Genomic DNA, 21,231 nt, shown 5'->3' on the forward strand with positions numbered 1-21,231 from the left:
GGTTCTTAAAAGCATAGATGAGGCAAATAACCTTGAGCCAGATGCATCCTCTGATAAATTTCTATCCACAGTAGACCTTTATAAGACATCAATAGAATGGTTTTCCTGCCACACACAACTAACAGAAGTATGAAGCTGATAATAAGATTTTGAACAGGAAACTTTCACTCATTCTAGGTTCCCGCAGAAAAGAGCTTTAACAATTTTTCGAGTGCCCAAACAACCAGAGAAAGCATGGAGATCACATGCATGTAATTGGGCATGGATAGACTGAGAAGAAAAATCGTACTCTTAGCACCAAGAAAAGCAACTCGGGATTGAAATCATAGAAAGGATTGTTGAGTTTTCAAGGAAAAAAGAAACCATGAATAATCTACTGAGTGGTAGAAAATAGTAAGCACGGATTATCCACCACCAGTAGCCATCAAAAACTCGCCCTCGCAAACTACCTCACCTCCAACATAAGCTTTCCCCTCCATCTTTGCTATTCCGAAGCGTTTCTGCAGCTTGATTAGTGTCATTCTCATAACCAAGGTGTCACCTGCAATCACTGGTTTCCGGAATCGCACTTTGTCAATTCCAGCAAAGAAGAAATTCTCACGAGAACCTCCAACTTCTGGTTGCAGCATGACTAAACCACCAACTTGTGCCAATGCCTGGACAAACAACCATCAACTCATATCAATAATTATGTGACTTTTTGCAGGAGTCTGAACTCTGAAGTACATCAGCATGGCCATTAGGCAAATAAGATTTGACTTCATTGAATGCAACAGGATATATAAACGCAATTTCTAACCTAAGGCAACAAAGTAGACATAGATTTGAAAGTTCTAGGCAAATTATTTTCAGATGTGAGGCCACTACATGATGATGTACGAGTATCATCATGTCCACTGGCGAAGATATCAGAAAGTTCATCATGAATCTTAAAATGACATCTATGGAAAAGAGATACAACCATATGCTATAAGTTGAAGATGATGCTTCAGTTATGACATTTTAACTTCCTCAACCTTCTGATGATGTTTATTTATAACATTTAACTTCCTCAAACTTTACTCATTACAGAAAACACATTGCGGAAGACCAATCACGTGGGGAAAAAAATAGCATCAATATGCATGAACAGTATCATCAGACTCAGAAATTGCAGGCTGTCATATATGGTTACGCAATGGGTGGAATGGAATGCCTTCTCACTTCCAACCATTTCATTTTATAGGAGTAATACTGTTGATGAATGTTTGAGTCAATGACACCTCCATTGTAGAATCTGATTTGTCGAGAGAATGGTAAGAAAGCATGAATGAAATCCAGAACCACAGCAACAAGTTCTTGAGGTAAATGGATTCGTGGAAATAAACAAACAAAATAAGAAACGAAAAAAGGCCAGTGTTTATTGTAATTGATGACGAGGTCATAATACCTTGAGTGGAGAATAGTAATTCATGAAATAAAACCAATTAGTATCAACAGGATGGATGGTCAGGATATGTGCTAGGCAGGGCACACCCAACGACTGACACTTAAACACACACACAGCCCAAAAAAATGAGGTCAAACCACCCCCTGCCAAAGCCATAAAACTTTGTCAGCCTTTCTGAAAAAAGCTCCAATAAAACCCTCCAGAAGAGCGAAATGATGATGAAAACAGGTCAAGTTAGAGTTTTGCCTCCTGACTTATGTCAGTCATTGTGTGGATCAGGTTTGGTTGGGGGTATCAATCTAAGTCAGGACAGGTTTGGGCCCTAAATATTTTTATATCTTTAATATTCTCTGATGTATAACGAACTATGCTTCCTGGGAGGTGACTATAACATGATCAAAATTATCATTTGATGTTCAAAACTCTTTTAAGTTGCTCCTCAAAGTAATAAATGATGAGGAATGCAAAACAGGCTCCCTCCCTCTCTTCCTCTCATGCGGGTAAAGCAACCAAACTCAACTTTTGTTCTCCTACCACCAATTGCCATGATGATAAATCCTTAATGTTATCCTGCCTTAAGACGATGATGGTGGTGGTGATCATAAGATCATCATGCTCTTGCACTTTTGATTTTGTTTTCTAGACCAGGTAACCTATGAACATAACAAAAACATCTTAAACTATATAAGCTATTCTAACAAAGGGAGAATGCACAACACGTGCACACGCAAAAGCAGAAACTATTAGAAAATCTTAAGAAGTTTGTTCTCTTCTTCTACAAATATTTGGGGGATTCCTTCAAAAATAATTAAGATATTTTGTTATCCCATGCAGCTTTAGTTTAAAAAATGAAAACTTCAACATGCGAGGGAAAACAAAATGTTGAGCAAGAGACCATTTCATGCATTTTCATCAAAGAAGGCATTATAAATGCATTATAAACATGAACCGTTGAGCTCATTTAGTAAAGAAAGATGATCCAAAATAACGAACTCAAACAACTAAAGTAGAAGAAGATACTCCAGAACTTTATGAAGGAAAATCAAATTAAGAAAATAAAGGCTCCTTAAGAATCAATCTTCTTGATCCAGGTGCGTAGTTCAGCATCCACGTAGCAAGCAATTAAGCTTCAATTATAGATGTAGAACTTAAAAGCAACTAAACTACACGGGGGATACTTAATGTGCACTGATCTCAGCAAACACTGAAGAGTAAAAGTGATCCTACATGTTAAATTATTCTCTATTAAGTCAGGTAAATCTCTAACTTCTTCCACATTTATATCTACTTTCCGTTTGGGCATCTAAAGGGAGAATAGATATTTAAGAAGGCCTGATTCACATGTGCGCATCCTTCAAATACATTTGTTTAATTTCCTGGCACTCAGAGAGCCAATTTGTGTAAATGGCAATGCAATCTATGCCTAACTGTCCCCTGATAATGCACATACATCTGGGCCATGTGAACACAACGCGAATTTGCATACATATAGCAGTTCGTATGATCATTACCAAGATTTCGCATTTAAATACCCACTAAAAAAACTCACTTACGAGCGCATACACAGTCAAAACATTACCTCAACCATAAGAACACCAGGCATAATGGGCCTCTCTGGAAAATGACCAGGGAAGAAATTGTCATTTATCGTCACATTCTTGATGGCAACAGCTGAAACTCCAGGATTGTACTCAATTACTCTATCCACCAACAGAAATGGGAACCTAAAAAGCCATCCCATCCAACACAACAGCTCAGTTAGGCAAAGAAACAAAACCCAAAATTGGAAGCGACAAAACACAAAAAATCTTGTTTATTCCAGGTAAAAAAGACCAACCTGTGAGGTAGAATCTCACGAATCTGGTTGATGTCCATCACAGTGGGATACGCAGGATACTCTGCAAAATTATATTTCAAAGATACAGCAATCAGTAGAGTCAGACATATAGAGAGGGCGAGGGCGTGTGATTGAGAAGGGCAAATTTCATACTGAGTTCAATGGGAATCTGCTCTTCTTTCGGATCATTAGCAGCAGCAGCACCAAGAGAGCAAAAGGTAATGAGAGAGCTAGAATTGGTTTTGTCCTTCAGCTTGAAATGGGCTGAGAGCAGCGGATTCTGAGATCTGGGATTAGAGACTGAAACCCGAGATGGAAGCAAGAAATTGTTATTAGTAGAGGGTAAAACTCCATGAGCGAGAGATGATGAAGAAGAAAGAAGTGAGTTGGCGAACGCCGAGGTTGCCATGGTTGAGGATTGGAGAGTTTAGTTAGAAGTGTTATTGCTATATAAGTTGAAGTGTTGTCTTTTAGGGTGGGGGCGACGGTAACGAGGTGTGTTTGGACGGATATTCCAATGTTGTTGCTTATTTATATTTATTTATGGAGAGTATTTTTGTTGTTGTTTGTTAGAGAGCATTCAAATCATTGTTTTACCTTGAATGAATGCTAGGTGAACCTTAAATCTTGTTTATTTTTTATTTAAAATAAAAGGAAAAAGAGAAAAATTAAATGTTTTAATTAAAATTTTGAGTTGATTGGTTATTTGGTTAAGAGAATATTATTTTGATTTTAAAAAAAAAAATATAAATTAACTCGTATCGACTCTTATAACTTGTAATCTGAATCTTATTTTATATTGAGCCTTATTTCAAGTTGATATCCAGATTAGATTTTAAAATTAAAGTTAAAAGCTAATTGTTTATAAATCATGATACATGTACACACAATATTTTAATAATAATAAAAAATACTCCCATTATAAGCAATGAAAATATACATGTAATTTTAAAAATAAATAATAAAGAAAATTAAATTTTTTTACAAGGCGCCTATTTATACTTCGCCAATTAAGTTTGATTGGTGCTTAGAGAATGTTTGAGGTTGGTTAAATATAATCTCTTTTTAATATTAATGTTATGTTTGTTTTTGCGTTTCAAAAGTATTTTTTTAAAAAATTAAGTTTATTTTTATTTTGTTTCTTTACTTTAAATTAATATATATATTTTAATGTTTTTATATCATTTTGATATGCTAATATAAAAAATAATTTTTTTAAAATAAAAAAATATTATTTTAATTTATTTTTGAGCAAAAATTACTTTAAAAACATAATCATAATCATTCTTTCGAACACCATGTAAAAAATACATAAAGCTTTTTCTTTGATTTTTTAGCCGCACACATGCCTTAGGGAATGCTCGGGGATTGTTCTTTAGATTCTTGGCTAAAATGCCCAAGACGTAAACATTAGATCAATAGCTTTGCTTGTGGCTTAAAGAATGCCTAGGGATTAATTAAACATTAGATTATGGAGCTTTCTCAAGACTTACGAAAAATCTCTGTAAGGCTTTTTCTTCGGATTGCTAGCTTAGTCGAGGGTTTAAAGAATATTTAGGGCTTAAACTATAGTTTGGAAACCTGGCTCGGCTCGACAGATCAATTCAGGACTGGAATTGGGCTGGGTTAAAAAAAAAAGAACTTAGTGTGACCCGACAGTTGATCCGGTAAGATCCGATCAAAAACTTGATTGCAACCCGTTGATTTTTTTTAACTAAATTGATGTCATTTTGATTCTTTTTAGAAAAAAGAATTGATCCGAACAACCTAGTCAAAACCCAAAATTCAAACCTTGAACTTGACCAGATCTAAAAACTACGACTTAAAGATTAGATTAGAAATAGATAAATTGAAATAATTCTCCTTATTTCACTGCCATTCTTTTTTTCACCTCAATTTCTGCCATTGAAGCCTACCCTACACCTTACTTAGCCATTTTCTCCATCCAATTTGGTTGTTTATTATTCTCATCTAACCTTGTATCTACCGGCTTGTCATAAGCTTGTTTGAGATCGTATTTGAAATTATGTCATTTTATAATTTGAATTTTTTATTTTAAATTAATTTTTTATATATTTTTTAATTGTTTTGATTTGTTAATGTCAAAAATATTTTTTAAATTAAAAAAATATTTTAAAAATCAATCGAATTAAATTTTAAAAGGGGCTATTATTGCTATATACTCTAGGCACTCTTTTCAATTTGAATGAATCAAAACTTGTAGTGGGTGTCCTCCTAACTTGTTCAACCACTGAGCTCAAGTAATTGTGTGCACATACCTACCTATCACCTAACCAAGTTGATATTAGATAGCAATTTAGAGGTGTTCAACTCTGATTTATTTTTATATTAATTTTAGATATTAAATTTGATTGGAAATTTTATTTTAATTTTTTAAAATGATTCTAAACATAACATTTTATTAAAATTTATAAATTCAATTCAATTAAAATGATTCTAAACTACATGCAATAATTTTTTTAATCATAACTTCAAGTTGTAGAATTAGGATAAAGGAGAATGAATTTCTTTAAATATATTAAGGCATTTGGTTGCTTTGTAACAATTAATTAATTAGAACCTGAACCAAGAAATCTTGTCTTGTTTTCTCTTTATTAAAAATTTATTTATTTTTGTGTTTCAAAAATATTTTTAAAAAAATTTGATTTTTTTATTTGTTTTAAATTAATTTTTTGTGTTTTTATATTATTTTGATGTGTTGATATAAAAAATAAAATTAAAAAAATATATTATTTCAATATATTTTTAAATAAAAAATATTTTAAAAAATAACTACTACCACAATATAAACATGATCGAATTACTTATTAGATATTAAGGTTTAATTTATTTTTTATTGCTTCAAATTAATTTTATAATATTTTTATATTGCTTGAGCTTATAATATAAAAAAATTTTAAAAATAAAAAAAATATTATTTTAATATATTTATAAATAAAAAAATATTTTTTAAAAAATATTATTTACCCAGTATCATGCACCCCTCGAAACGAAAACGAAATTCCTCAATTTTCTCCTGATTTTGCATTTCCTGTCCAAACTACAGACTCACAGACAGAGTCCACCTCCTCATGGAGTCCAACAACAAAAACAACTACTCTCCCTCCTCTTCCTCCTCCACCTCCTCCACTACCCAACCCGCCGCCACCGCCGCCGCCACCACCACCGACCCAGTTCAATCCTGGTGGGAATCAGTCTCAAAAGCCCGTTCACGCATTCTCTCCTTATCCTCAATCCTCCCTTCACTCCCGTCTTCTTCTTCTTCTTCTTCTTCTTCCTTCTCCCTTTCCTCCCTTGCTGAATCCGACCGCCCCGCCCTCTCTTTCCTCTCTTCCCCCGACGCTTACTCCCTCCTCTCCTCCTCCCTTTCCTCCCCTTCTTCCGGCTCTGGCTCCGATCCGCTTTGCCAGTGGCTCTATGACACGTACCTCTCTTCTGATCCCGACCTCCGTCTCATTGTCCTCTCTTTCCTCCCTCTTCTCTCTGGGATTTATCTTTCTCGGATCCACTCTTCTGATTCCTCCTCAGCTCCTTCACTCTCTGGGTTCGAAGCTGTTCTTCTTGCCATCTATTCCTCTGAGGTCAAATCTCGTGGAGGAAAGCCTGTTGTTGTTCAGATTCCTCATCTTTCGCACCCTTCTCTTTACCATACCCCTCGAAACAAGTTCCATAAGTCACAGCCCCAGGCGCCTTCTGTCGGGGTTTTGTCAGGGCCTCTTGAGCCCCAGATCGCTGTTAAGTCTACTAAGAGGCCTGTCATTGTCGGGGTCACTTTGGACTGTTACTTTAAGCACATTTCGCAGATGCCCACTTGGTCGAAAGTCGAATTGTGCAGGTTTGCTGGTGCGTGGGCTGGACAGGATTGTGCTTGTCAGGATAAATTTGATGAGTACGATGATGCTGGTTATTTCTTGGAGGGCGGGAATCTGATGATAAACAGCAGTGAAAGTGAAGATAACTTGGGGATTACTGAGTCTAAGGGAGTAAGGATTCCGCTGCCTTGGGAGATTTTGCAGCCATTGTTGAGGATTTTAGGGCATTGTCTGTTGGGGCCATTTAACACGCAAGATGCCAAGGATGCTGCTTCTGTTGCTGTAAGGAGGTTGTATGCTAGAGCGTCTCATGATTTGGTTCCGCAGGCGATATTAGCTGCTAGGAGTCTAATTCAGCTTGATAAGAGAGCTCGAGAAGCTGCAAAGGCAGCTGCTGCAAATACCACTTCAAATGCTAACACCCCTGCCAAAGCTAAGAAGCATGAAATTCTCTTGGTCTCAAAGTGAAACTGGTCTGTTTTGGCTGTGATTTGCGTGGCAGGTGAATTCTAAGTTTAGATCATTGGTTTTAGTAATGCATCATAATACCTGCTTTTAGTCTGTCATACTTATGTCAGTTTGCTCTTTGCAATGGATTTTACTGAACATGCTCGTCAACGTTATGTGGTTTCACTTTCTTGTTAGCACTATAAATAAAGTAGAAAATTATGATTCCAAAACTTCTTTCTTTTGGAAGCTTCATTTTTTTTTTTTTGGTTATCTTCTCATTAGAGTTTGACTCCTGCTTGTAAACTTTGCTGGAAAGACTGATACCCTTTTGAAGAATTGATATCTATCAATGAAATGTGATTTTACTCTAATTTCTTATTTCATTGGAAAGATTGGTACGTACCTAACCCAACCAATGTTACTCCATGAAGTCACATTATTGCTTTATCAATGTTCTGCTAGTGTGGCTAGTGGCTTATCTTTAAGGTTAGTGTTCGAGTACTTTTTCAAGTAAAGTTGAACTTTCTTAGTTGGGATGATTTTGGGTTTCCCTCAAAGAAATCCTATTACCATTAGATTTCTGTATCCAAATATAGGCAACTTAGATATATTTAATAGTTAAATAAATGAGCTCTGGATGAGCCAATATGTATGTATGTATGTTCCAGTACTTAAATTGGTTGATGCTCTTCTTAGGAGTTTCTACAAATAATCAGGGTAGTGAAAGGTTCTCATGCTCAAGTGGATAGATTCTGTATGGAAAATTGGTTTCTCTATCACAAATTTCATTATTCATATGCAGTTTATTGAATCAATGTAGGAGGGAAATTTGAGATCTTAAACCTGAATAGGAAGCTTGTATGGGGAAGTTTCTGAGAGACTGAGTTGAAATTTTGAGATAGAGCTTCTCAGACATTCATTATGATCATTGAGCATCATCCTAAGAAAGCAAGTCGCTATGAACCTGATTGGCTTCTTACTGCAATGAAGCATTATAGCCTCACAACATTTTGGTTGAAGCTTTCTTTCCAAAATAAACCTCACAACCACATACAGCTCCTCCAAGGAGGTTACTTGGGGAGGTGCCTCCAAGTCACAGACTGAGCAGATAGCTTCACCGAGGGTGATATTCTTTAAAAGCAAATGTCCTGCACCTAATGAGGATGCTGATAGGCCATATACATTTGCATACATGAAATGAATCCCCTGAAAAATTATAAAATATTCCATTTGGGCTTCAAACTTGATAGAGAATCTCTTCAATATGCCTTGGAAGCTTTATTAAAGCTAGATTTTTGAAGCCCATTAATTTCAATCTTAGTGCAAAGTGATTGCTACTATGACAAGCCCTGACATAACGAGGCAATAAAATGGGCAGGATTTATCATGCTACTTTGCTGCTATGCAAATAGGAGACAGTTAGGTGCCTTTTGTTGTAACGTTTATTTATTTTTAATGGTTCAACTTTTGTCTTCAAACTCATATTTGTAATTTTATGGATTGCTGGGAATTTTAGTAGCAGAGTCTAGTTTAAGTTTCTATTTAGTTGCTTTATTAAGTCCTAAATTACTGACTTGTTTAGTTTTTTATATAGGAATCCAGTTCCCTTTAGGAGCAGGACTGTATGTGTGTGTGTGTGTGTGTGTGTGTGTGTGTTTATATAGGGGCTGATAACGTGTCCCTACGTGGAGATGAGCAAAATGCTGTCAACTGCGACCCTTTTTCATTCTCATTCATTCATTTATTTGAGCAAAATGCTATCAACTTCTATCCTCTTAGTTCAATGTCTTCTCATGATGACCAAGCAACTGGATGCTATTGTAATTATTTTTTCACTTTTCATTGGAAAATATACTTCAACTAGCTGTTTCCTTTCGACTTTGTTAAGAGGCCCATTGTAGGATGTCGGCAATTTTGTTTACGAGGGATCAGAAATGAAAGAAATTTGCTGTGGGATTGATGATTTTAGTGATGCTTTTCTTCTTTAGATGCCTGCCAAATGTGGTTTATAAATCTAACCGACTTCTGTATTTTGATTTATGCTCACGAGATTTTGGTTCATGCAGGTTTCTTGGGTATATGTGATTATGAGTTGAAGTTGGATTGCTCCAACAAGGGTTTTGTACCTCCTTTGAGGTGAAAATGTTGACATTTAAATCAGCCATAGAACGGAGTCAAGCAGCTAGAGAGCTGCTTGTGTTTAGAAGTGTTCCATTTCAAGAAGATGAATATCCCCACGATCCTTGTTCTGAAAACTAGGCTGTGTCATGTCCAACGAGTGCTGTAATTACTTTATTGAAGGTATGCATAGAGTGAGTGGGGCATGTTTTTTCGTTGTGCTTTATATAGGGTTTGTGAATGTCAAGGCTTGGAACCACAGTTGCAGCATTTTCTCATAGTTTCTGAGATTTGATTTCTTTTGTTGACAATGATAAGTGTTGCACTATGTTGATTGCGCTAGGTTACATCTATTAGCCAGGCTGCGTGACTATTCTGTTTGTCTAAATTGTTATGGCGGGCATGTCATGTGGAAAAAACCTCCCGCCCTCCCTCCCCCCCTCCCCCTCCTCCCTCCCACCCTCCCTCCCTCCCTCTCCATATACGATAGTGAGAGGGTAAAATCTATAGTGAGATTCATTTACAGAAGGGTACTCGGTAGAAATCTGTTATGAGGATGAGCAAGGCTTCAAAAAATTTCATTTTCTTTGTTTTCATTTTTCCTAACTTTATTAATTTGTTTTTAAGAAAATTGGCATGCATATTAGATTTATTTAGGGTTAATTGTAATTTAGGCCATGTTTGTTTCTCGGAAAGTAGTTTCCGGGAAACCATTTTCCAAACTTTCCTATGTTTGTTTGTCATTAGGAAAGTTGGTCAACGGAAAACACTTTCTAGTTAATTTTAGTCAAAGAAAAATTTGACTTGATTTTCAAGAAAGTGTTTTCCCTTTAGCTATGTTTGTTTTCCGGAAAGTGGTTTCCGAGAAATTACTTTCTAAACTTTCTTGTGTTTGTTTGCCAGTAGAAAAGTTGATCAATGGAAAACACTTTCCAGTAAAAGGAAAATTTGGCTTGGTTTTTATGAAAGTGTTTTCCTAAAAAATTTAGAGGGAAAACACTTTCCGGAAGTTGAACGAGCGGCTATCATAGTGACCTCTTCTGGCTCTATATTACCCTCCACTGACATCGAGTCAAAAAGCTTCCAGGTATCATCCCAACAGTTAAACTTAGAGTACCCATCAGTCATAGACAGAAAGTCCATCTCTAGCAGGAATTCCATCAAACAAGTGTCGAGCAAAACCCAAACAACCACGCAGGTCATAAAAACGAGCCAACCCATCTTGAAACAACATAGAGAAACAAAACCCATCTTTCGAATACCACAATGAACTGATTTCCCTCCTAAAACTCTCAAAACCTGCTCGCCGCACGCTTTGAGCGCAGCAACAAAGCTCCTACAGTCCATTTCAGCTCCATTCTGAAGCATTTGGCAGAAGAACAAAAAATGACATTTCAAAACAAAATTATAAAAATGCTTCAGGGGTTTTCTAAACTTTTAACCTAAGATATCATATTATATTAGGACACTTCTCATAAAATTTCAGCTTGATCTACTGATCAGATTGAGAACTATGATTGATATCGTAAAACTTTGATAACATTTTTTTTTTTAAAATATTATTTATCCAAAATAAAACTAGAAAATTCCAGCTGAAATTTTTTAAAAAATTATGAAATGGCCTGAGATTTTAAACAAGATAAAATCTCTTCCAGTTAATTGAAATATTTCAGCCATTCAAGACAAAACAGAAGGCAATTCACACCATAGGATTTGGAACAATGATCTTTGTTTCTTAGCATCACCAATGAATTTCCCATGATTTAAAAGACTATATACACACAAACATGCATGCATGTAGCCTCTATGGTTTTAAATCCATTTCTTTTTTATTCTTTTCAATTTATTTATCCATCAAATCAATGGAAATTCTCATTTTCAGACACTTGAAAAGCGCACAAAATAGAAAAAATAAAAATAAAAAACCAACAAAATTGAAAAACCTGGAAATGTAAAAACTTGAAGAAACTAGGAACAGCAACATTCTTCTGTATATAATTAATGAAATCCATTATTGCTGAGAATTACATGCACGTAATACATATTCAAGAATCTAAGAACAGCAACATATTTATATAATTCGACTCAAACACTCAAACATACATAAATTTACACACAAAAAAACACCAAACTTAGGAAATTCATTCTTCTATATATATCTGGATATGGCCGAACATCCACGCTCCATGCAAATAATAGCTAGTTAGCTCTTGTCACTTCAACCCAAACCTCCTCACCAAACAGCTTCAAACTACTCCTCCTTTTAGCTTCAATCCTGAACTGCGACCCCAGGTTATGGTCATCCTCACGATGAAGAACAGCCACGTCACCAACTGTCAGTTCATAATATTTAACAAATTGACGCCAGCCCTTAGAAAGCACTGGCTTGTCATAATCTCCATCTCTCTTCAGGCAACGAATAACTCGAAGCTCGCCACAGCTATCTTTAACACGCAAATCAACATAATTATTTCCAGCAAAATCTAAATGCTGCAAGCATTGAGCTGGGAACGAGAACCGAAAACGAACATCAGTATCTGTCAACACTTTGCTGAAGATCTGCATTTTTTCTCAAGGGTCGTAAAAAGAGAGAGAAATGGTTATGTTTAAGCTATCTGCTGGATTGATATGGTTTCTTGCAAGGGGCTTGTTATTAATTTATACTAGCTAGCTACTGTATTCACGGTAGAAAGACATCGAGCGAGAGATTTCGAAAATCTTGTTCATTTGATCGATTTCGCATGGCGTTATTTAAATCTTGGTGGATTATTTGTAGATAGAACAAGAGAAACGCAGGCTTATCAAAGACTAAATGAGCCAGGAGGTACGCTCGTATTGCCTCTCGTGCACCTCCTTCGTTCTAACTTGCGAAAACCAAACACTTTGGTAAAATTCGATCGGTTCTTGATCTTGCAGGCATGTGCTCTAAGTCCGCCCAAAGTTCCATCAAATCCTGTCATTTTCTTGAGATTTCTGCGAGGTTTTTGTTCCAATAAGCAACAAGCTGCACGATATTGTTGAAGGGAAAATCCTTCCATGCGTGTCCAAAATTTGAAGTCATTTTCAATTCAAGGTCCACAATAATTTTTTTATAATATAATAATGCTAGAATTACGCTCGATCTCTGCAGCATGCATCGAGTAATCGCTTTTGGATTTCGAGTTCGACTGATTTCTGTGCTGTGTACATGTAGCCCAAAGAATAAATCAAGAGGCTTTGAAAAGAATTGCCACACATGATCATATTTGAACTGTGGGCGTGCAACGACGTTTCTACTCGGAGGAGGCTATGTGATTTCTTTCTGACTGGCAGACAATGGCGTTTCTACTCGGAGGAGGCTACGTGATTTCTTTCTGACAGGCAGCGTTTTCTTTTTCTTTGTTCTTTATTATTGTTGGGGAAATCTCTCCTTTCTAATTCAAATTATCTCATTTAGATTTTTTTTAGTGGGTTAAGATCACATCTATTCTAATTTATCTGATATTAAATGATTCAATAAAATAAAATAAAATAAAATAAAATAAATAAATAACATGGTTTATCAATCATATCTTTATATAATTTTATTTATCAATTATATAATAACGCTTTATCTAAATATATTTTATATGTTTCTCGAGTAGCAACATAAGAAATTGGGTGTTCTTGTTTAAGATTAGATGTTGCTAATCTCATTAAAGCAATTTTATGTGAAGAGATTTAACTCAATGCCGCAATAATAGACTTAAAGCCGCATGTCCTTCGCGCGGATCACCATGTATGACAAAATTTTATTTATGGTGAAAGTGGATGGTTCTTCGCCTCTTTTTTTTTTTTTTTTTTAAGAAGTACTATTTTAATTTTCTTTTATCAACAAAAAGTTAATTGCCGGTTGATTAAAACAATGTAGTGATATTCCTCTCGGCATAGTTTACTATTTATATAAAAATTTAAAAACATCTTATAAATTAAAAAACATTTTAAATTGTCCCTTAAATAATATCAATATATTAATTCAGGATAATTTTATAAATTAACTTAATTAAGTTTTTTTTTTTAAATTTTTCTAGGTCTTGAATTATAATATTTGTATTAATTATATTATAGTCCTTAATTTCTAAAATATATTTTAATCAAGTCATGCCAAATTAAATTATCCCAGTTTAATTTCTAATTAGTGGTTCTTAATATATGTGACCCATTAGGTTCCTAATATGTTAACCATAATATAAATTATAATACTAATTAAGTACAATTAAATAAATTAAACAATTTAATTTATTATCAATTCAATAATTGATTAATTTATATTTAAAGATCAGGTGCATTGTCTAACAACGTGTCATGATTCCCTGAATATTAGAGAAGTCATTAGTGGTTTGACTTAACCTTTGAGTGATGACAGGTTTTTCAGTGTAATTAATATCCTTTTATCAATAATGTTTCGATTTAATATTAAAGCATGAAGTATGTCTGTCATATTAAATCATGTTTGTTCTCTACATAATAGTCATTGATCGTTTGAATAAGATTTAAAACTCCTTTCAAATCTTATTCCACCTTGGCCAATGATTTCTTAGTCAGTATTATTTGAGAACATATGAAATATTCTCTAGATAATGAATCCTCCCTTGATCAGTCAAATACTTGCATATAGTTCAGGCTATACTCAATGTTTACCCTTTCATTATCTTGATTAAGATAACATGTAATTAAGAGGATCAAAGCATAATATTCTTTATATAAGATAACTTAGTGATATCAAGTTTAAAGATCACTTACACAACCATCATGTGAGCCTTTCTATAAACATTGGTGATCTCTTCATATGAAATTCTCACGAGGATAAGTTCAGTATACATGTCTTATAATAGCCACATTTCATAAAGGAAATAACATAATATGTATCAATTTCAATGGCTCTAATAAATGTCTAGAATTTAAGAGAGCATTAACCAGGAATATTTTAGGAACAATGCTTTGATGCAATAGGAATCTTATAACTATACTACACTACAACATTTAATAGTCTTACCACTAGAATTTTTTCGTCGGCGTGAGATTACCATTCCATCGGTGAAAATTTTACCGACTAATTCATCGATGAAATACATCCGTCAAAATAACATTTATCGGTAATTCCATCATCTATTGCTAATTCTATTAGTAAAAAAAAAAATAGTTTTATAGATGGAAAATGAGAGCAAAAAAAAAAAAACCTGCTTCATTCCGTCAGTATTTCCCTCAGAAAAATTTTCATATAATAAAAAAATATTGTATGCAATTCTGTTGGTGTTTATTTAAAATTATATTTTTAAAAATTCTATTTAAAAAAACTAGAAAATAATTAAATTAATATAAATCAACACGCCATAGTACTCAGAACTGAGTTGCTTGGAAAAAAAGAAGAAGAAAATCAACTCAAAAAATTTGCAACAAATAAACAACACAAAAAATAAAACAACAACAACATTTATCTCACATGAAAAAAAATCCTACAACAACATTCATACAATTATTACAAACATAATTTTTTTAAAAAATAAAAAATATAATGAAAAAAAACACACAAGAAAGAAGAAGAGAGAGAAAAATAAAATTAATAAAGTATATTAATAAAAAAAAATCTGAGAAGAGGAAAGAAAAAAAGAGAAGAAGACATACCTGAGAGTGGAGGAGAAGAGGAGTTACAGAGAAAAGAGAAGAGAAAGAAAGAAAGGGATGTTGTTGTTTTTTACATAAGAAGAAGAAGAAGGAGAAGGAGAAGAAAAAGAAGAAAAAGAACATGCTTGTCTATTGTGAAATAGGGATTCTATTTTTAAGGGCATTTTTATTGACGGTTAATTAAAATATTAATATTTATAACTATTTTATTGGTGATTCTGTCTGTAATATTTAATTTTAATTTTCAATTTAATCAAAAATTTTCAAAAAACCACCAAATATCACCAATGACTTTTCAATCCGCTAGTGATTTCATATGTATTATTTAATTTAAATTTTCAATTTACTAGAAAATTTTTAGAAACCCGCCAAACAACACTGACAACTCATTTGCGTTGTTGTAACCCATTTTTTGGTCCCCACACAAAAAAAAAATAAAAATAAAAAATATAATAATAACAATAATAAATAATAATAATAATAATTAATAATAATAATAACAACAATAATAATAATAAATAAATAAATAAATAAATAGTCGGAAGAAATTAGAAAAAATAATAGGAGGCGAGAGCGCTCAGAAAATGGTCAGAAAAATTTATTAAGGAGGTTAAAAATACAAAGATAGAAATTTTGACAGTATATTCTTGAATGATGAGAGCCCTGTTGGAAAAGAAAATTTGAATTTTGAGGAGAAAAGTCCAAAATTGGATGTTTATGGACTTAATTGGATTTTATTGAAGGTTTAATTGAATTTATAGGGGGTTTGATTGCAAGAAAAATGGATTTTTAAGTCAATTTGGGCTTTAATTGGAAGAAATTAAAGTTCTGGGGTCAAATTATAATTTTTAAGAGTTGATTTGGTTAAATCAGGGGCTTAATTGCATAAATATTGAAGTTTAATGGCCAATTAGGAACTTAATTGAGAAAATCCAAAACCAAGGACCAAATTGGAAAAGGCGCGTAAATATAGAGGCTGTAATTAACAAAATCAGGGCCAAATTGAAGAAATTAGAAGTTATTGATCAATTGAGGGTCCAATTGCATAAATCAGAGACCAAGGGCTGAAGTGAAAAACGTGGCCAACTATAGGGGCGGAGATGAAAGTTGAAAGGGATGCAATTGAAATGAACAAAAGATAATTGAGGGCTGATTTGAAAATTGACGCGTTCTGGCGCCTTGTTTTATTTAAATGAAAGGGCGCGTTTTGTATAAAACGACGCCGTTTCATGTTGAAAAAAAGAAAAGAAAAAAAAAGAGAGACCGTAACGGTGTCGTTTTGAACAACACTGTTCCTCTTTTTTCTTTCCCTGAAGTGCAGCAGGGGAAGAAGGAAAAGTTTTGTTTTTTTGCCTCTCTCTCTCCTTGCGTGCTTTGCCAAAGACCCGAAGCCCCACGCCCTTTGATGATGAGGAGCCACGGGAGCTGCGCCTTGCTAGCGTGACAATAATTAGCCCCGCTCCTTTGGCTCAATAAATAAAGGGTCAACGCCAACACAGAGGGGAGAGGATGAACCAAAGAGAGGAGTGAAAAACCAAAAACAAAAAAAGCGGACCAAAAGGAGAGAGAAAGGACCGAACAAGAGAGAACCAATAGTAAACCCAAAACAGAGAGGGAGGAAAAAGTTTGAAACGGGGTAGAAAACTTAAAAAAAAAAAAACACACCGGGAGGATAAAGGGAAACCACCGAAAACAAAAAGAAGAGGAAAGCCCACGGAGGAGAAAGGAAGAGTAGTAACCTCTCCCTCCGCCGCTTGAAACAGTAGCACCGTTGCTGGGAGTTGCCGTCCGTGAGCCACGACACCGCCACCGGCCTCCACCGCAGCACCACCAGCAAAGCAGTCTGACCAGCAGCACTGCCTCCTCTGTGCCAGGTAAAGTCTTCTTCCCCCTGCATTTTTTTTTTTTCACTGTATGTGTTTTCCTCTTGCATGCACTGCATGCAGGAGGAGGGGAGGGGAAAAATAATTCCCCCCGTTGGTTTTCTTGGTGCTGGGCCAGGTTGGTTCTGGCCCAGCACTAGTGGGTTTCTTTCGCTGGCCAAGCTGCTTCTGGCCCAGCTTTGATGTGTTTGTGGGCCAGACCGATTCTAGCCCACCCTTGCTGTCTGGGCCAAGTCTGGCCAAGACTAAAGAGAGATTTTGTTGGGCCGAGTTCGGCTCAATCCCCTTTTGGGTCGAGATCAGCCCAACCCTTTTTTGGGGTTGAGTCCGGCCCAGTTAGCCCAGCCCAGCCCACTTAATATTATATATTATATATTATAATGTTTTATATTATATTATATTATATATATATATATATAATAATAATAATAATTAAAAAAATTCTGAAAAATCCTGAAAAAATATTGTTGATTTTCCTGCATATTTTTATCAAAATAGCTTAACATTGGTTTGTATTTTAATATCATAAAGATACAAATCCAGTATTAAAATACCCCGGTTTTCGTCAAAACATCAAAAAAAAATTAAAAATTAAAAATGTTTTTGCTTTCAAAAATTCTAAAAAATCCTTAAAAAATATTGTTGATTTTCCTGCTTATTTTTATCAAAATGGCTTAATATTGGTTTGTATTTTTTATACCATAAAGAAAAAAATCCAGTATTAAAATACCCGATTTTCGTCAAGACATCATATATATAAATTTTTTTGTTTTAATGAATACGGCCTAGTCTCTCCGAAATAAAGAAAAAATCATCACATCATATTTTTCATACCACAAAAGAAATTTTAAAAAAATATATGTATTAGCATGCATTTTTGGCTTTAACAACAAGTTTGTTAGAACCACGAGAACTAGGCCAATATTTCAAAAATTCTAAAAAAATCTTTTTGTCTTCTTCTAGTATTGGGGATTATGAATTTATACGTAAAACGTATTCCTGATATTAAAAATATAGTTTTTATGTATATATATATATATATATATATATATAGACGGTAGAACAGTTACGATTTTACCCGATAAGATAAGGACCTCCTTATTGAGGAGGACTTTTCTTGAATCATAAACAGACCAACAATTAGAATAGGATAAACATCTTAGCTTTTTTATCAGACAATCAAACAATGCAGCTTACCTTAGGTAAGGCGTATTTGGGGTGCTAATACCTTCCCTTTACGCAACCAGTCCCCGTACCCGATCTCTGAGACCAGTTAGGGTTCCTAGTGACCAAAATACTAGGTGGCGACTCCCATTCCATTTTCTACCAATAAACGACAAGAATTTCTTGTCTCCCTATATTTGCCAAATAGATATAGATTTACATTTTAGATTTAAAGTGGGACATATATTTTCGCCGCGACACCGCACACGTGTGACAAAATGACGACTCCACTGGGGACCTTGTAGACTAAGCTTTGTTTTTGTCTGATTTGTTTGTGCTTTTGTATGTTTATTGTTAATATGCATTTCCTTTTATTTATTTGCGTATTTTTTAATTTTACTCGTATTATTCATGCATTGTATAAAATTGTCCCATGCATCACTTGCTTTTATTTTGAGAAGCACACACAAGCCTTAAGTTAAGTGGGGAATTAGCGATTTGCCCTAAGACTATTGGTCAGGGTTCAGATGCGTGAAACACCCAACTCATATCCGAGTGCCTGCTTGGCAATGGTGGGCATACGTGCCTTAACTGTTCCTTGCAACGCCTCTATAATGTCTTTACGAAGAACGTCACTGAGCATATATGAGACCCTTCAAGACCAGATAGAAAACCTACCCATTCTCACTTAATAAATAGAACTTGTTCTGAGAATGTGTATCTTACTTTCATTTGCATCAAGATTAATAATGTTAAACTCATCAATACAAGTTTTTGAGATGAAATCATTTTTTGTTTTAGTAAGCTGTTATGATAAGAACTTGGTAAAAGGATTACAAAAGTCATGAATCAGCTCTAAAAAAAATACACATCACATGTGCATCATATTTTCATCATGCATTTTTTTAAATTATCATATGCATTCCAGATCGTGAAACATAGGTCCCACATCTAAAGTCCACCACACTCGGTGCAGATCAAGGATGGAGAACGAAGAAAGAGCACACTTAGAGTCATATTATCAGACCGAGTTGGAATCCGTAAAAAACAAAGTTGCTCGGCTGACCGACCTACTCGAGCAACTTCTAAGAGCTAAGAATGGGGAAGGAACATCAACACAACCACCTGAAGGAGCACCAGCAGCTCACGTCCCTCAAGCATCTCAAAACCAGGGGGCAAACTCGGCCAATGAACAACATTTTGTGCCTATCACCCCTATCCAGCCAACTCATCCTCCAATCACTGTTGACTTAACAGCGGAGCATTGGACAAATAGCTCCTATCCCCACATTACCACTACAACCACCATTCCCCATCTGGTACAAGCTCGAGTTGACTTGCGAGTACCATACTGGTATCCCCGGGCATGGTCTTGAAACATGCTACGCGTTCAAGAAAAGGTTGTTGGAGCTCATCAAGATAGGATGGGTGTCATTTGAAGACACACCCAACATCAATTCAAAACCATTGCCTAGTCATGACGCAAGTAATAATGGATAAAGGGTTGGAAAACCTTGGTCAAGAATTGTCAATAATGAAGAAGGTGAGATCGAAGGAGATGATGACAAGGAAACATAGGTGGGGAAGGAAGATGAAACACTGCCACGATTGACTGTCCACACACTAGAAGAAGTCTCCGCCAAGACCTTTGTGCGCAAGTTGGCTCAAGGTGAGAAGTTTCAAAATGAGGTGACCCAAAAAGTTCCCGTAGTTTTCAAAATGTAAACCGACTTTATTTGACTTAGCATGCTTTTGTCATTGCTTTTATTTGCTTTTATTTTCTCTAGTTGACAATCAAGGCTCATGATGTCAGCCAGATTTTGTGTGTCTTTGAGCCCACCTTTTCTTTAAATAAACGATGAGATTATGCACTTTTTAAACAAGGTTGAGTGGTTACAAGGATAGTATCATAAATCAGTCAAAGATGAATTTTTTTTTAAAAAGCTACCCTTGAAGTACAATTGTACCTCTGGATAGCATAATGAATTGATAAATCACCTATAAATTTCTTTCAAGATAAAAATAGAGTTTATCAATTCTAACAATGTGCATTTTGAAATAAAAAAAAAATCATTATCCTTTCACTCTCTAAAAAGTTATTGTTGGCGATCCCGTTTGTGCCGAAATGAATTTCTTCTTTATAAAATCCCAGACTAGGATCAAACCCCACACTGGGGGCTATAAAAGATATTTCATGAAAAGTTTTACGTGATTTTAAAATGGGATGAGAGCCTGTAGATTTGAAAAAGATAAAGTTAAAGCATTTGACAAAAGCATGACAAAGAAGGCATTGACAAGTCACACATTTTGAAAAAAAAGCTACTTGTAAAAAGTCGAAGATTTCTTCTCAAAGATATGATTGGTAAAAAGAGGCAACACGAGAAATGAATCCATCATACGACTTCAAAAGCAAGCTCATGTCAAGAGGGAGTTTCATGAAATAGAAAAAGATGATGGGGCCTATGTTTCAAAACCAGGTAAGAATGCATGCATGGCATCTAATCATAAATCATTGCATATATATATTTTTTGAATTGTTATAGGAGGAATCCTTAACATAATCCAACAAAATTATGGATGGAGAAAGAATCACTGAGTTGATGATAACAAAGAATCACGTTTCGATTCTGGAACAACAATAAAGTGAGAATAACCTATTAAGAAATTTTCAAAAGAAAATGAAGGGTTCAAACCCTGCCATCAGGAAGAACGACATCGATATCAGCTTTGGTTAAAGGAAATTCCAGATGGGATTCCAGGTTAATCGAGCTACAAAAATAGTTTTTTTGATTTTGGTTAAAGGAGGTCGCCAGAAGGGATCTCATGTTTCAGCTTTGATCAAAGAAGGTCGCTAGAAAGGATCTCATATTTCAG

The 21,231-nt window shown here is 34.8% G+C and overlaps 2 protein-coding genes across 2 annotated transcripts; one reads left to right on the plus strand and one right to left on the minus strand.

Annotated features, from left to right (window-relative positions):
* Positions 1–142: 142 nt before the first annotated feature.
* Positions 143–3,768, minus strand: LOC118046076 (uncharacterized). Its single transcript, XM_035054838.2, has 4 exons — positions 3,420–3,768; positions 3,267–3,327; positions 3,009–3,153; positions 143–656 (listed from the first exon to the last, which is right to left on the minus strand). Exons 1-4 carry the CDS (start codon positions 3,673–3,675, stop codon positions 405–407), a joined length of 714 nt encoding a protein of 237 aa, XP_034910729.1. The 5' UTR covers positions 3,676–3,768; the 3' UTR covers positions 143–404.
* A 2,505-nt stretch (positions 3,769–6,273) lies between these two features.
* LOC118046077 (uncharacterized) lies at positions 6,274–9,976 on the plus strand. The gene is made up of 2 exons (XM_035054839.2): positions 6,274–7,601; positions 9,616–9,976. Exon 1 carries the CDS (start codon positions 6,359–6,361, stop codon positions 7,565–7,567), a length of 1,209 nt encoding a protein of 402 aa, XP_034910730.1. The 5' UTR covers positions 6,274–6,358; the 3' UTR covers positions 7,568–7,601; positions 9,616–9,976.
* Positions 9,977–21,231: the final 11,255 nt, after the last annotated feature.

Source organism: Populus alba, chromosome 3 (genome assembly GCF_005239225.2).
Source record: "Populus alba chromosome 3, ASM523922v2, whole genome shotgun sequence".
Taxonomy (NCBI): domain Eukaryota; kingdom Viridiplantae; phylum Streptophyta; class Magnoliopsida; order Malpighiales; family Salicaceae; genus Populus; species Populus alba.

What these genes read in the sequence shown, in the direction of transcription:
- LOC118046077 (XM_035054839.2), top strand. Translation starts at nt 6,359, where the DNA reads ATGGAGTCCAACAACAAAAACAACTACTCTCCCTCCTCTTCCTCCTCC.
- LOC118046076 (XM_035054838.2), bottom strand. Translation starts at nt 3,675, where the DNA reads ATGGCAACCTCGGCGTTCGCCAACTCACTTCTTTCTTCTTCATCATCT. An exon ending in GCAGATTCCCATTGAACTCA is followed by an intron (nt 3,328 to 3,419) that starts GTATGAAATTTG and finishes ATAATTTTGCAG; the next exon opens with AGTATCCTGCGTATCCCACT. An exon ending in CTGGTGTTCTTATGGTTGAG is followed by an intron (nt 657 to 3,008) that starts GTAATGTTTTGA and finishes TTGTTTGTCCAG; the next exon opens with GCATTGGCACAAGTTGGTGG.